The sequence below is a fragment of the Natator depressus genome, chromosome 3, assembly GCF_965152275.1.
Source record: "Natator depressus isolate rNatDep1 chromosome 3, rNatDep2.hap1, whole genome shotgun sequence".
In the NCBI taxonomy this organism is placed as follows: Eukaryota; Metazoa; Chordata; order Testudines; family Cheloniidae; genus Natator; species Natator depressus.
This window is the reverse complement of record NC_134236.1, coordinates 165,265,759-165,283,387: the sequence shown is the minus strand read 5'-3', so window position 1 is coordinate 165,283,387 and position 17,629 is coordinate 165,265,759. Positions and strand designations below refer to the sequence as shown.

The following is a 17,629-nucleotide window of genomic DNA, read 5'->3' as shown; positions in this document are numbered from 1 at the left end:
CAAGATGAAAATTGCCAGTCTTTGTAATCTCTCTACAGATGGAAGCTGTTCTATCCTCCTAATCATTTTTGTTGCCCTTCTCTGTACCTTTTCCAATTCTAATCTATCTTTTTTTAGATAGGGCAAACAGAACTGCACACAGTATTCAAGGTGTGGGAGTACCATGGATTTATATAGGGGCATTATGATATTTTCTGGTTTATTATCTATCCCTTTCGTAATGGGTCCTAGCATTCTGTTAGCTTTTTTGACTGCCACTGCACATTGAGTGGATGTTTTCAGAGAACTATCCACAATGACTCTAAGATCTCTTTCTTGAATGGGAACAGTTAACTTAGACCCCATCATTTTGTATGTATAGTTGGGATTATAATTTTCCAATGTGCATTACTCTGCATTTACCAGCATTGAATTTCATCTGCCATTTTGTTCGCCCAGTCACCCAGTTTTGTGAGATCCCTTAGTAACTCCTGATAGTCTGCTTTGGACCTAACTATCTTGAATAATTTTGTATAGTCTGAAAATTTTGCCAAATCACTGTTTACCCCTTTTTCCACATAATTTATGAATATGCTGAACCACACTGGTCCCAGTACAGATCTCTGGGGAACACTACAATTTACCTCTCTCCATTCTGAAAATTGACCTTTTAGCTAAAACCTGGTTCTAGAAAAGCATGCAATTCCAGAGGAGTAAAGGGTTTTTTTTCCCCCACACTAATTCACCCATCCCTACAAACAGCTGATCCAAACTTTGTGGCTGAGAACCATGTCTAATTTTAATTCATTAGAAGTGGTGCAGTTTTGATTTTTCTGGTTTGCCTCTAATTTACACCAACTTATGCTGAAGTCTTAGTTCCATGTTAGCACTATTTCTTTATCTAACTTATTAAAAAAAAGATGATAAAAACAAAGAGAAGCCGATACTTCCTTCTTAAAAAACACACCACACACCTGATGGGAATATTTTTTTTTAAGATGAGTTTTAAAATTGTTTCATCTCATGGAAGTCGAAATACTGTTTTACATATAAGGGTCAAATTATACTGGCATAAATCTGGAGTAACTGCTGATTTCAAGTGGATTACTCCAGCTTTAGACTGATGTAACTGAGAGATTAATTTGACCTGGATCTTATGTTTAAGTGAGATAGGAGTTACATATGCTTCAGATCTTTTGGGAACAGTTCCTCTAGTAATTGATGCACAGTAGTTATTGAGCTGGTCTCTAAAGCCAGAACTGTAATATATTTTCTTTCTTGCTGCTCTAGATCTTAATGCAAGCTTAAAAAAACCTTAATTTATGCTTGCAACTTTTAAGTTCCAAGTACAACAAAAAATGCGTAAGAGTTAAGAAAAACAGCAGAAAATTGAGCAGTGATTAATAAATGGCTAAATTGGCGTTTGGAGGTTCCATCATACTAAAATAATTGTTGCCTATGCTAGTGTTTAGCAGTTAAAAGAGACCATGGAATCAACCGTTTGATTCTCAATTTCATACTGTGCCATACAATCAATTCTTTTTAGTCAGACTGTCTCTAGATTTACTTCTGAGCCATAGTAAAATGAGGAAGCTTTCATTAATCTTTCAGATGCTTCATATTAATGACAAGGCTCTTGCATGAACAATGTAACAGCAATTAAAAAGCCCATTAATCTGCATTACAGCTATTAAAGATGCATGTCATTAAAGGGTATGGAGTTTGATTCATTTTCGCACCCCCCCAAAAATGGAGCAATTATGCTCTGGCAATGCACTTTGTCATCAAATTAGGTTGGGGTTTTCCAGCAAATGGCTTTGCAGCATTTAGCTCTTCTCCTATTTTATTATTCATGACTGAAATGTGGAAGTCAAGACCTTTGAAATTACTTTACCTTCTTGTGGAGTGGAGATGTTCAATGCATGTGAGCTCTCAGTACAGCCAGCCAAAGTGCAAGCAGTTAGGGTTACACCATAGTTTGTGAAGGGTTGCAAGCCTGTCAACATGCCTACAACAGAAGAAATTAATGTTGCATATGTACACTATGTGGTCCCACGTATGTACATATACAGTCACAATGCTATAATTACATTGTCCAGCAATATATATTTACATAAAATAATATATTTACAATAGTACAGGAGGAAAGGACAAAGCATTAAACCTTGCATTTCTCATGGTTTGAAATAGTTTCTGCTTTTTAAAAATAAATCGTGTTTTGTTCAAAACATTATGCTAATATTGTGCAGCTGGAATCTTCCAGTTATTTTTTTTGAACTAGAAGTTATTTCAAGATTTCAGCAGCTTAAATATACATAACTATTAACTCATCTTTTCTTTATCCCTTCCCCACCATATTATTTTACTTATAAGTTTTGTTTTTCCCAAAGAATTTCTAACCTCTTCGATAAAACTAAAGAGATCTTTCTCCTAGGCATGAACGCTGTTCTACAAAGCTTCCCATTTTAATCCAAGACATCAAGCTCCTGGTACCATATGAAACATACCATCTGGGTTCCATTACTTCAGTGGTATCGTATAATCCCCGTGTCAATACACCACCACAGTAACAGAACTCAGTTGACACAGTACCCAAGGATTCAACAAGGAAAGATTTGTATACTTGTGCTTTTTCAGGACTTATTGGTGTTAGTGAAGAGAGGTGGATAGAATTCCGCTGTAAATCAGCTGTGAGTGATACCAATTTGATTTCACTCCTGGATGCACTCCTGAAAAAAATGGTCATTCTAGTACTCAAAAAATGTAGGGATAGGTGTAACGATTCAGTGAGGAGTATTGGTGTAGGAAATCTCACAATTATATTAAATTGGAAAATATAGAAGTACCACAGTGAAAGTGTACAAATGTTCAAGAAATCTGTCAAAGCATTAGCAGTTCCCATGTCAAAGCAGGTGAAATAATAAAATAATGTGAAGTGAAACTTCAGAAAAAATTAAAAATTAATAAAAAAGGAGAGCAGACTCTTGCTGACTTTCAATGTGCACCATATTCTGATGTCCACTATGTATACACTGACTTCCCAGTGTAGAATTTCACCTTAGGTGCCAAATTGTGCTCTTTAGGCACTGTCCTGCACTGGGGTGATAAAAAGCTGTACTTTTTCATGAGAAGCTTTGGAAAGAACTTGCAATTGGAAGCTACAAAATTATATTTAACTGGAAAATGCAGAGGTAAAGAGCTTGCCCTAAGATCCCTTCAGGGCAGTGTGTCATGATGCTGCCTCCTTCCCCTCCTGCCCCCTTTGGGGTGATGTGCGCACTTGGAGATGGAATTAAGTAGCAGTCCCTATCATTAACAATTAATGCAGAAAATTTCCCTTCCTCTTGTACAGGACAGCAAAGTAAATGTCAAAGTTGGTGCAGTTTTTCTTTGATGTGCACAGGTGACAATCCAAAGTGAGGTGATGTATTCTCCTAGTATTTGCTAAGAAGCTTGTAGACGCTACAGTTTTCCAGACCAATCCTTCACTGAAATGGAGATGCTTGGCTTATTCTTGTACTTGACTGAAAAATCCTGAAAGTTTGGCATCTGCAAGATCTTTCAATTTATCTCTTTTAGGGCCTGATTCTACTCTCCCTTACAACAGTATAAATCAGGAGTAACTCCAGTCAATGTAGTTCCATCTAAGAGTAAAAATGGTGAAAGATCAATACCATCCCTCTATGATCATAGTTCTTGATTCTGCTAATCATCAGTTGATAATGGAAAGCTGCACTGACACCTCTGAATCTAATGTAAATGCTACAGCAGATACACTGAAGGCAGAGCAGGGTCAGCAGCAGTACCAACAAACTTTGCTTGTAATCTTTCGATGATGGAAGACAGCAATTTGAAAGCACATTGAATAAGCATAAAGTAGGCATTATTGATGTTTTTAAAGTTTTAGCATCCCGTGTAATGCAGAAATGCAGGCATCTGTATTAAACTATTTGGCACCAGCATCTCCAGGGAATCTCTCTGCTAAGCACTAATGCATTTTGCATTAATACTTAACATTGACACATGCCTAGTGGGGGGGGGGGGGGGAAGGGGAAGGAGGAAGAGCAAAGTAAAACCACACAGTTTGAATTACCTTGAGCCAATAAATAGGTGCATGAATCAATGCATCTAAATCTGACATTTGCATGTTCTCTGCTGTGAGAAGTGTGGTAGGGGATATTTTGTTATACATCAAGTGCCTTTTCACATTGTATTCTGCTGTGCTTTTGAATGCAATTTAGTTGTATTTTACATTTAGCAGCCATAGCCTATTCTCCTTATGAGATAGAGAGTTAATACTCCTTGAATTTCTTCTTGGGAGACATTCTGTGGGGTCCCCAATGGCTTCAGGCACCACCAGCAGCAACAGTACATCCAGAAAGATGCCCCAAGCACTGGAGGAATTTTTATTTATTTTACAAAATGGAAAGATCTTACATGCTGTATCTGCGCTGCATTAGATTTTACATATGGAATCATCTGACAGAGATATAAAGGACAGTGGGCGTCTAAAAAAAGCTTTCTTTTTGTAAATCTTGTTCATTGTTTTTAGTAAAGGCTTATCTAGAGAAATTCTATTTTGACATTTTATAATTCACTCCTTTCCTTTACACATGTCATGCCCACTATTTTGCTGGCAACAAGGAAGTAGATGAACTGAATAGGTAGGCAATGGAAAGTGCAGTTTTTATTTACATACTTCAACAAACTACTTTTTTTCTCAGCTGCCAACCTGGCTATTTGGCCAGCATCCGCTGTAATCTGTTCTCCTTCATTATGTTAATCTGTGGGCGGAAAGATTGCTGTCATCTTCAAATCGCTTGTACAGCAATGGTAAACACCTTAGCCTGTCTGTAATTGGACAGGTGTCTGCTTTGGTGTCACTCGGCTTTTAATTCAATTAAAGAACTGGCTGCTCTTCTCTCATTACCTGCTCATTTCCCCTGCACTTTTAGTCAGCTATTGAAATTTACACCCGGTGCCTGCCTATCCCAGAGTGCAAAGTCAGCAGTCCCATAACAAAGATCATCTTTGATATACGTGCTTTAATTTATAGCAGAGCAAAGAAAAGTATGTAATCTTGTTATAAAACTGCCCTGAGACCCATTTGAAAATGGTAGAGGGTCTTTTAAATAGTTTCTTAATCCTTAATTTGTACACTGTCATGTCAGCATCTCTTAAAGGCAACACTTGACATCCAGGTAGATACTTCATTTGGCTGCATCACGAAGTGAAACTAACCACACAAAATTCTGCCCTCATATATGCATACATAGCTACCACTGAAGTAAACAGGAGCTGTGTGGATAAACCAGTGGGTGGAATGGAATGCTGAGTAAATGGTACAGTCAAAGCTGCTTGAAATTAGAGAACATTACCTCTGCAATAGAATCATCCTCCCAACATTTGAGTTACGAGATCCCCAGTCTTTTTCAGCTTGCTACTGAAGTACAGTTGAATTCTTCTACGTTTTAAATTTACATCACAGAATAAGTTCCAAGCCTTAAAATCCACATGGTGGATTAGAGACAGTAAATCAATCCAATGCACCACTCTTTATGCCCACTAAAAGGAACCTCAGGAAATAAATTAAAGTCCTAACACAGACATTTTGACGCAGTGACCCCATGAAACTGAATAATGTCATTTGTTAAATATGGATGTAAAGTTAACAGTGTAACAGATCTGTAAACCCACACCTAGAACATTAAGCCCACTTGGTATGCAAAACTAGTATTTAATTTTCTATACTTTTATTAAAATGTTTTTTAAATTATTTGCAATATTTAAAGCTGGGATTTAGTAACAGTTTAGGAAGAAAAAACACGAGGTTTATTCTCACTTTATATGAAATGGGGGAAACATGCATGGAAATGAACAGCAGAAAAGGGTCCACAATAAATTTATGGTAAAATGGAGGTCTGGTAAGATGAACAGTTAGGCGACACTGCAGTAGAATGACTGTACCCAATCGGGCGAGGAATGTGGGACGAACCCCAGCAGCAACAGTTAAGATGTTTGTACACCAATACAAGGAGCCTGGGTAACAAACTGGAGGAACTAGAACTACTGGTGCAGGAAGTGAAACCAGATATTATAGGGATAACAGAAACATGGTGGAATAGTAGTCATGATTGGAGTACAGGTATTGAAAGGTATGGGCTGTTCAGGAAGAAAGAAAGAAAGAAAGAAAGAAAGAAAGAAAGAAAGAAAGAAAGAAAGAAAGAAAGAAAGAAAGAAAGAAAGAAAGAAAGATAAAGGTGGTTGAGTAGACTTGTATATTAATGCCAAGATAGACTGTAAAGAAATTAGAAGTGATAGAATGGATAAGATAAAGTCTGTGTGGGACAAAATCACTTTGGGGAAAAAAGCTACTAGAGAATCCCCGATATAGTGCTTGAGGTGTGTTACAGACCACCAGGATCCAATTTGGCTATGGATAGAGACCTCTTTAATGTTTTTAATTAACTAAGTACTACTGGAAATTGTGTGATTATGGGAACCTTTAACTTCCCAAATATAGATTGGAGGACAAGTGTTACTAAGTACAGTAGGGCGCAGATTTTCCTGGATGTGATAGCTGACAGATTTCTTCACCAGATAGTTGTTGAACCAAGAAGAGGTGATGTTATTTTAGATTTGTATTGGTGAGTAGTGAGGACCTCATAGACGAACTGGTTGTAGAGGACAGCCTTGGTTCAAGTGATCCTGAGTTAATCCAGTTTAAAATTAGATCTGCAACAAGAGTTCTTGATTTCAAAAGAGCTAACTTTAATAAATTAAGGGGATTAATTAGGGAAGTGGACTGGACCAAAGAACTCAAGGACTTGAATGTGGAGGAGGCCTGGAATTACTTTGAGTCTTAGTTGCAGAAGCTATCTGAAGCCTGCATCCCAAATAAAGGGAAAAAATCGTAAGGAAGGGTTGCAGACTAAGCTGGATGAGTAAGCATCTCAAACAGGTGATTAAGAAAAAGCAGAAAGCCTACAAGGAATGGAAGACGGGGGATCAGCAAGGAAAGCTACCTCTTGGAGGTCAGAAAGTGTAGGAAAAAAATGTGAACTGCCAAAAGCCAAGCAGAGGTGGACATTGAAAAGGGAATTAAAACCAAAAGTAAGAGGTTCTATAGCTACATAAATAATAATAAAAAAAAAAACAAGAAAAGAAGAAGTGGGACTGCTAACCACGGAGGGTGGAGTGGAGATTAAAGATCATTTAGGCATGACCCGACACCTAAACATATACTTTGCCTCAGTTTTTAATGAGGCTAATGAATAGCTTAGAGGTAGAGGCAGGGTGGCTAATGGGAACGAGTATATGCAGGTAGAAATTACCACGTCCAAGTTGTAAGTCAAACTCAAACACCTTAATGGGACTTAATCAAATCAGATAATCTCCATCCAAGAATATTAAAGGAACTGGCACATGAAATCACAAGCCCAATAGAAAAGACTTTTAATGACTCTGTAAACTCAGGGGTTATGCCCTGACCGGAGAATTGCTAACATAGTTCCCACAGGTGCCGACTTTGTGGGGGTGGGGGAGGCTTGACCCCCGGCCTACCCCAGGCCCTGCCCCCACTCCACCCCTTTCCCAAAGGTCACCCCCCGACCTGCCTCGCCCCGCCCCATCCCGTGCCTCCTGCCCACCACCGAACAGCTGATCACAGGGTGTGGGGGGCACTGGGAGGGAGGAGGAGGAGGAACTTATTGGCAGGGCCCACTTGTGGGTGAAAGGCGCTGATTGTTGGGGCCACTGGTGGGTGCTGAGCACCCATTATTTTTTTCCCATGGGTACTCCAGCCCCAGAGCACCCATGGAGTTGGTGCCTACAATAGTTCTTATTTTTAAGAAAGAGAAAAAAAGTGATCTAGGAAACTACAGGCCTGTTAGTTTGACCTTAATTGTATGCAAGGTCAAACAAATTTTAAAAGAGAAAGTAGTTAAGGACAGAGGCGAATTGTAATTGGGATACAATTGTAATTGGTTTTACAAAATGTAGATTGTGCCAGACCAACCTGATCTCCTTCTTTGAGAAGATAACTGATTTTTTAGACAAAGGAAATGCAGTAGATCTAATCTACCTGGATTTCAATAAGGCATTTGATACAGTTCCACATGGGAAATTATTAGTTAAATTGGAGAAGATGGGGATATATGAGAATTGAAAGGTGGATAAGGAACTGGTTAAAGGGATGACTACAAGAGGTCATACTGAAAGGCAAACTGCCAGCCCAGAGGGAGTTTACTAGTTGAGTTCCTCAAGGATCAGTTTTGGGACCAAACTTATTTAACATTTTTATTACTGACCTTGGCACAAAAAAGTGAGAGTGCACTAATAAAATTTGCAGAGACATGAAGTTGGGAGGTATAGCCACTGCAAAGGAGGACCGGAATATCATACAAGAAGATCTGGATGACCTTGTAAACTGGACTAATAGAAATGAAATGAAATTTAATAGTGCAAAGTCATGCATTTAGGGATTAACAAGAATTTTTGCGATAAACTGGGAACTTTATCAGTTGGAAGTAACATAAGAGGAGAAAGACCTGGGTATATTGGTTGATCATAGGATGATTATAAGCCGTCAATGCAATGCGGCCATGAAAAAGGCTAATGCAGTACAAGGATGCATCAGGCGAGGTATTTGCAAAAGAGACAGGGAAGTGTTAGTACCATTATAAAAGGCACTGGTGAGATCTCATCTGGAATACTGTATGCAATTCCAGTCTCCCATATTTAAGAAGGATGAATTCAAACTGGAACAGGTGCAGAGAAGGGCAACTAGGATGATCCGAGGAATGGAAAACCTATCTTATTAGAGGAGACTCAAAGAACTTGGCTTGTTTAGCCTAACAAAAAGAAGGCGGGGGGGAGGGGAGGCGGAGATATGATTGCTCTCTATAAATACATCAGAGGGAAAATACCAGAGACAGAGTGGAGTTTTTTTAAGTTAAGAGCCAAAGTAGACACAAGAACAAATGGCTATAAACTAGCCATCAACAAGTTTAGGCTCAAAATTAGATGAAGGTTTTTAACCATCAGAGGACTCAAAGTTCTGGAATAGCCTTCCAAGGGGAGCAGCAGGGTCAAAAAACATAACAAGCTTCAAGACTGAGTTTGATAATTTTATGGAGGGGGTGGTATGATGGGACTTTCTACAATGGCGTGTGGCCCAGCAGTGATTGCCAGTAGCAAAAATCCCCAACAGCTGAAGACAGGACCCGAGAAGGGGAGGGTCTGAGTTACTACAGAGAATTCTTTCCCAGGTATCTGCCTGGTTGGTATTGCCCACATGTTCAGGGTCTAACTAATCGCCATATTTGGGGTTGGGAAGGAATTTTTCCCCAGGTCAGATTGGCTGAGACCCTGGGGGGTTTTTCACCTTCCTCTGCAACATGAGGCATGGGGCACTTGCAGGTTTAAACTAATATAAATTGTGGATTCTCTGCAACTTGAAGTCTTTAAACCAAGATTCGAGGACTTCAGTAACCCAGCCAGAGGTTAGGGGTCTATTAAAAGAGTGGGTGGGTGAACTTCTGTGGCCTGTTGCTAGAAGTGAAGAGCAGTATGCAAATTGGCTATGTCTAAAAGGGGAATTCCCATCACTTCACACCTCCCAGCAGGATTCTGTTCTCTTACTTTGGCAGATGCTGTGAAATGGGTACATAATTCCAAATGGAGCTACATTGCCACTGAGGCATATGGGCCAGTGCTCCATTCAGCAAAATTAGAAAATAAATTCAATGGAATTACAGCACCTTAGTGCTGCCACCTTTTAAATGAAGAGTCTTTGTCAAAGCAGCTGCTCCAGACCATTGCCGTGCATTCCAGAAAGGTGTTTCTCTAAGCAGGCACAGGTCTTCAGAGATGGGAATCCAGGCTTTTATGAATACTTATGTGTATATATTATTCACAATAATGGACTGGTTAAATGACCTGATGAAGGCCTGAGTTTTAAATTTAAATTCAGTAAAGGAGCTTTACAAAACAGTCAGAAAATAATCACCAATCCAGGCGCAATATCTATTTGCCCTTTCTGTTCTGATAATATAAATAATAATGATGCTTTCCCTACCTGCCAAAAATATACTCATCCCAGGCTAGAGTGCGAGTACAATTTTGTAAGGTTGCATTAGCACAATTTTGTCAGACATATTTAGAATTTTATATTTATGTCATACTCATTTGATGGATTTTCCCTTTATTTTTTGTGTTGCAAGAGGTTTTCAAAGCTGACTGAAATGTTTAGCCATACAGTGAATGGGAGTTGAATGGGTAATTTCTCTATTTTTTTCTGTGACAATTTTACATTGTTTTCCCCTTGCAGTACTAATTTATGGTGACCCATTTTAAAGCATTTAAATCACATATAAAAGATTAAAACAACACTGTTCATCTTCCTCTCTCCCCTCCAGTGGTTGTGAAACATTTATAAAAGAAAAAAAGTTATAAAACAAGCCACATAAATTTTTTTTTTAAGATTGTATTTAGTCAATGCTCTAATGACTAACTATTGATACAAGGGAGAACGGCTTCAAGGAAAAGACTTGCACCAAAATTCCTCAAAGCCCAGTTGACAGGGCACTTTCCTCCAACACGGGAGACCCAAGTTCAAATCCCTTCTCCACATCAGGCAGAGAGGGAGTTGAACACGGGGTCTCAGACGAGTGCCCTAACTGCTGGGCTACAGGTTAAAAGAAACCACCACTGACAAGTCCCCGTTCAGTCATTTTGTGAATGGCACTTAAATCCCAAAATAAATTGAGCCAAAACTATTCAGTGAATTCATGTAAAATTCATGAATAATTAGGGGTAAATGAAAACTACATTTGTTTGTGAATAAACTATTTATTAAAAAAAATTTGCACCACCACCACCTCCTCCACCCACCCTGCTGTTCTGCAAATCATTTCCTTTGCTTTTGATTTCAGAAAATGCCTGGAAGAAAAATGAAACATTTTGTTCAAAATGAATTTTTTGTCAATTTTTTTGATTTTGAAAAAAAATATTTTTTTATTTTTTATTTTTTTTGGCAGTTTTTGGTTTGGGTTCAATCTGAGCTCAATTTTTTTTAGATTTTTTCAAAACTACCAGCAAACTGAAAAATCAAATATTCATTTGCTCTAATTGTGAGGGCCATACACATATCCATAACCAGGGTTTATCATGATAATGATAGAAGGAAATCACACAGCTTACACCTTATTTCAAGTCAGATGCAGTACATAGCACCATTCATATTTTTATTCTTTCGGCTATGGGCACTGTTTACATAATTTATGCCGGGGGAAATGGTTCAGACCAAAGATTTCCAAATAGCAAGGATAAAGAAAGAGTTGATTTCAGAATTTGTGTATATATGTATTTGTGTGTGTGTGTGTGTATATATACATACACACACACACACACACACAGATACACTCATATTTAAATATGATTAGTCAACTGATAGAGTAACAACTTCCCCAAAAAAAATCTGCTCTGGAAAGTACTAACTTAAAACTAAGTTCTATGATTAATTATTTGCATAAAACTTAGAATCTGAAAATACATTTTTATAATTATTAAAGAAATAGGTTAAACATGCTGAGCCTCTGCTGATTTGCATTTTGTGTAGTTATTTACACCTGTGTAAAATGCATTGAAAATGCTAGCATTCTAATACCTAACAGGTAGCTGAGGCAAACTTGTCTACTGTTTAGAGCAGAGAGTCAGAACATCTAAATTCTATTTTTAATCTATGCCATTGACTCACTGTGTGACCATAAGCAAATCAATTCATTAATCTGGGCCTCAAATTCACCCACCTACAAAGTGGGAACAATATTGTATTTAACTATTGTGAGGAGGTATTTTGAAGCTAATGTTTTTAATATCTTTAAACATGTCTTTGAGACACATGTAAAATAGTATCTGTAAAACTAACTTGTGGTATTGTGAGACAATACTGATGGTCAGAAATTGGCCTAACATTTTGTGTGATTGTTTTAGAGTTGTAACAGACTTGGGTACCTGAGAATATGATGACATACTAACAACCATGAAGTAGGAAAGCACTTTTTCCGCTTGTCTGACTACATTTCTGATTTACTGATGCTTGAAACATCATTTGCAGAAGTAGCAAAATTCAAATGAACAAAAGACCTGGAACTGTTCTATGGGAAACCAAGTTCCCTGTGGTGTATTGAAGAGTAATCTACATGGTGCAGAACTCTCAAAGATTTACAAGTTCCCTCTCTCTTTTAAATATACTGCATTAGACAGAGAAGTGTCTTACCTGATGGTTCTTATCCAAATACCCAGGCTTGCCATTCCAGCTATGGGTTTTGCTTTGCTCTGAAGCTCCAGGAGTCAGATTAGACCTACTGGTCACAGCAAGGAGGCTTAACGTCTCCTTCTGGGAACAACCCACATTAGATTACTTCCAAAGCTGAAATGCATTCTAAGGACTTTGATTAACTATATTGAACCATTAGTATAACTTTTTCTGAGATATCCATGTACAGAGCACAAAAGGCATAAAGGTCTAAAGTAATTACAAATGCATGTCAAGGGAGGGATGGAATGGTGATCATGGATAGTTGGAAAAGAAAAATCATTAGACAACAAATTTCTCTTTTTCCGTCATATCCCGGGTCACAATTCCAACATTAGGGTTTTTGCAGCACTTGGATTTTTGCAGCAGTGAAACCTCAGGTTGAGCAACCATAACCACAGCTATGTTACAAAAAAAAAAAGCCTAATTGCATTAAGCTTATTTGATATAGTATTTTTGCCATTTAGTAATTAAAGCTTCTGTTTTTCTTGACAGCCAGGAACAGTAACAAATAAAACTAATAAGTGTGCTGTAGATCTCCTGAATGGATTTATCCTGATGAGACTAGTTCCAAAATAGGACATTGCTTTTCTCTCTGGTGCACTGACTTAGGGCAGAATATTGGAAGGACAAGATGTGTCTAGTGAAAAGAAGAGATCATTTCCTGTCCACTTTGTCAAAATTGAAGGTACAGCCCTGCATAGCACAAACGAGGATGTCAGTTTAAACACTAAGGGGTCAACAGGAGCTCAAAGAGATGCTTGGTAAAGACATTTAGCACCAAGCTGAGTTTCTACAATGCTACCCTAAAGTGTTGTGTTTCTTCATTTGGGAGGTTAGTTGTTTTGTTGGGTTTTTTTGAGCATCAATTAATTAATAAAGGTGAGATGTGAAGGAACCTTACTGGAATAATCCTATAGTGTATGGAATTGTGGAGGCGCATTTGAGAAGTGTTTGCCTCAAGGCTGAGTGATAACTCACCCTGTGAATAATCAAGGATCTGTGAGATGTGGCTGAACTGAATCTATTCCAAACCATAGTATACTCTAACTTAGTGAGCTGTCTTAGAGAAGGGAGTGTTTCACTCAATTTCTGAAAATAGCCTTTCCTGCTGGGGCACAGGAATGGAAACTTTTTTACCTGATCATTTCCTTTCTGCTAGAAGCATCTCCCACAATTCTGCTATGCATGGGCTGCTGTCCTTTCTCTGCAGCTTCCAGAGGCATTTGAAAGCTCCAGCATGGCTCACATTGGTCACACTCCCTTCTCCCGCTTGCCACCAGATGAGTCATTCCATAGCTGTGTGAAAAACTCATAAAGGAAATTATTTATTACAGTAACATCAATGTCCAACTTGTTGATTATGTACACCAAGCCAATTCTCTGAATGGCAGATAGGCCAAATAAAATGCTGACCCCCTTGGTAGAAAGCCATCCAGGGTGGGTAGAATCGTGGGAGACAGTGCTAACTGAAAGGAAATTATTGGGTAAGAAATTTTCCATCCTGTAGCCCAGTGCCTCTTACAATTCTGCTATGCACAGGAAGTAGCGAGCAGTGAACAGGAGTAGGGAGGAACAAGAAAAGGTGAACAGAAAGAGATTGAGAGACCTTCCCTTGAAAACTGTCCAAAAGGCAAGGCCACTACTGGACCACTGCCTGGAGCATCTTCCTGCCTTAGGAGACTTCTGTGGAGGGCAGAAAGTACACTTTGTAACGTTTGATAAAGTTGTTAACCAATGACTATGTGGCGACTCTGCACATCTCTGGAGTGGAGGCACATGCTTGTTTGCCCTATGAGGTACCCATGGATGTCGTGGAGGATGCCCTGATCCCTTTTGGAACAGGAGTGCCTGACACATTGTGAGCCTCAATATGGCACAGTCTGACCAATCTAGCAAGAGATAGCCTGAGACTCTGAGCCCTTGACATTTCAGAGGAAAGGAGAAAAACAGGGTGCCTGTCTTCCTTGTGGACTGTGCGCATTTGAGGTAGATTTTTGGTGCTCTTCTGACATCTCAAGTGTGCCACAGCTTCTCAGACAGGTGCTGTGGCTTTGGGCAGAAGGACAGAAAGATAATCTCCTGTGAGGTACAGAAAGGAGAGTTCATCTTGGGGAGAAACAACTCCAGAGTTCTTAGTACCACCTTGTCATCACGGAACATGCAGAACCTCCAGCTCTGAACCGTGCCTAGTAGATGTGATGGTGACCAGAAAACTAGTTTTGATGGAAGGATAAAAGGATGATATAGAAATCAGAATCTCTTAAGGGTGAGTGGTTAGGGCCTTCAACTCCAGTGGTAGGTCTCATTTAGGGAAGATTGGGCTGGGCTGGGCTGAAGACCTTTATCCACACCTTTTTGGAGAAAGTCCAAGATAGCTGGAATTCCAATTAGCATTGTGCTCCTGGCACCAAAGGCTGAACTTGGTCCAATTGAAGGAACAGGCTTTTATTGTAGAGATTCACCTGGATGTGAGCAAAGTCCTGATCACTTTGGAAGATAGGTCTAGTACTGCTAACACTTGCCTTGAAGAGAGCCTTGGAGAGGAATGTCTGGTCTGGGTAGCAGCTGTAATGGTAATTCCAGTTTCAGCTTTATCAGATCAGAGAGTGGAGTTATCACAATCTCCTTTGCTTGTTCCTGCTTTATTTTTGGATTACTTGCCCTATGAGAGGGAAGGGTGGGACTGCACATAGCAGACCTTGTGGCCACTTGTGCAACAGGGTATCTGTTTCCATAGATTTGGGATCCATTTCCTGTGTGAAGTATTTCAGCTCTTTGATGTTTTTGAAACTTACAAACAGATCAACCGAGCGGAAACAACATCTTTGAGTTCAGATTGAAAACTTGCTGGTTCAGGTACCTTTCTGATTTGTTGACTATGTGTCTGCTTTCTGATTCAGCGCTCTTTTTATGTTTATCACTTTAGGGAAGGTAGGGTCTTTTCTGCCCATTCCACTATCTCCATCAATTCTGCATGCAGAGCTATACTAATTTTTCCTTCTTGGATGTTTATCACAGAATCATAGTGTTACAAGGGATCACAAGGGTCATCTAGTCTAACCCCCTGCCAGGATGCAGGATTTGTTGTGTCTAAACCATACAACTGTCCAGCCTCCTTTTGAAAGCCTCCAGTGAAGTTGTTTCCACAACCTCCCGAGGCAGTCTGTTCCATTGTCCTACTGTTCTTACAGTTAGGAAGTTTTTCCTGAGATGTAATCTAAATCTGCTATGCTGTACTTTGAAACCATTCCCTCTTGTCCTGCCCTCTGTGGCAAGAGAGAACAACTTTTCTCCATCTTTTTCATGGCAGCCTTTCAAGTATCTGAAGACTGCTATCCTGTCCCCTTCTTAATCTCCTCTTTTCCAAACTAAACATACTCAGTTCCTTCAGCTTTTGCTTAGATGGCTTGCATTCCATCCCTTTGGTCATCTTTGTCACTCACCTTTGGATCCTTTCCAGTTTCTCTATGTCCTTTCTGTACACTGGTGACCAAAATAGGCTGGGGCCTAACCAGTACCAAATGGAGTGGTATTTTCACCTTCCATGACTTGCATGCTGTGCTTCTGTTAATGCAACCTAAAATTTGTTTTTTTTGCAACAATACTGAATTGCTGACTCATATTGAGATTGTGATCCACCACAACTCCCAGATCTTTCTCAGCAGTGCTGCTGCCAAGCCAGTTATCCCCCATTCTGCATTTGTGCACTTGGTTATGTATGCAACCCTGATTGTATTGTCTGACTGGATCAGATTTGATTGCACTGAAATCTCCTGAGAGCCAACTTGACAACTCTGAGCTCTAGGAGATTGACAGTGTGTTTCCTCTACTTGGCACTTCAGGTACCTTGCACCATTCTGGGTCCTAGTGTGTTTCCCAACCTAGCAAGCTGGCATTGGTTGTGAGAACCAGAAGCTCTGGAAGACATATGGGAAGTCCCTTCCCAGGGATTGTCCACCATGCTAGAAAGCCAAGTTTCTGGTTCAAGATCACTACCTGATCTTTCATGAATTCTTGGGAGTAGTCCCGTACTTTAAGAAGGAAGGCTTGAAGATGACTGATGTAGGAACCTGCCTATTGGGTGACACTTATGCATAACACCAGGAGACCCAGTAGCTGAAGGCACTGAGCTATGATTGGTTTGGCGCACTTGTGCGGGACGGGGATAACATCCTAAACCTTTTGGAAACTGTTGTGTGATGGGTAGATCTTTGCCACCAAGGTGTCTATGTCCACTCTCAGATGGGTCATCAGTGGGATCAAGGAACTTTTCTTGAGGTTTATCATAAAGCTGTGGGTTTGCAGGAGGTCCACAGTTTACATTGTGATGGTGTGCACCATAGGCTGGGTCAGAGATCTGATTAGAATGTCAACCAGAAAAGGGTATAAGTGAGTCCCCTGTCACAAGAGTCTGCCTATTACCACTGCCAGCATCTTCATAAAGACCCTTGGGGCCAAAACGATACCAAATGGGAGGGTTCAGTCCAGGTAGTGCTCTGTGTCAAAAGCAAATTTCAGAAGGCTGGAGTGGCACAAATGGATGTGGATGTGGAGATATGCATCCACCAGCTCCACTGAGATTAGGAGACCCCCACCCCCTCCCCTTAACACAGGAACGACACCGTAGAAACTAGAGTCTCCATCCAGAAGTTTGTTTTCTTCATTCACTTGTTGAGCCTTTTGAGATCTAGAATGACTCTGACTCTCCCTGTGCCCATCCAAATGATGAAGAAAACAGAATAGAACCCTGAGAACCTTTTGTCTGAGGGAATTCCTTCTATCACTCCTCTGTACAGGGCATTGGAGATTTTTTTTCCTGATCGATTTGCGCTTGGTGAGATCAGTGGAGATGGGGGACTGGCTGAAGAAAGGATGTGGTGGAGCCCATAGCTCATGGGAGTAGTCCTGATATACTATTTTTCTCACCTATTTGTCTGTGGTCAATATAAACCATTCTTCCAAGAAGTGGGAAATTCTGTGTCTGAGATTCAGTTCTGGGTGAAGGCATATCTGCTCATTTTCAGGATGGGCTCTTGAGGGTTGCAGGACCACCTTTGGGCTTTATCCTTGAGCTCTGTCTCCAGGTGCTTTACCTTGGAATATCTGCTATTTTTCCTCTGGTACTTCTGTGAGGAAGAGGGACAAAGGGAGTGCCTGAAGGCATGTTTGTACTCCTTCCTGAAAGCCCTTGTTGGAGAAGGGAGGGACTGCTTAGATTTAGCAGAATTTTCTGCTACACTCTTATTTATTATTTCTCCAAAGAGGAGAAACCCTGTGTACCTGAAGGCCACAGGACTTGCCATGCCTGAATGTCTACCTTCCAGGGAC

At 39.9% G+C, this 17,629-nt stretch overlaps 1 protein-coding gene across 1 annotated transcript in view; it reads right to left on the bottom strand.

The window, feature by feature from the left end:
* The window catches only part of USH2A (usherin), a 562,110-nt gene that overhangs the window by 299,329 nt on the left and 245,152 nt on the right, over positions 1-17,629 (bottom strand). Inside the window, exon 31 of the mRNA XM_074949260.1 lies at positions 1,874-1,987. Within this exon, the coding sequence (XP_074805361.1) occupies positions 1,874-1,987 (114 nt within the window). The remainder of the gene's footprint in view (positions 1-1,873; positions 1,988-17,629) is intronic.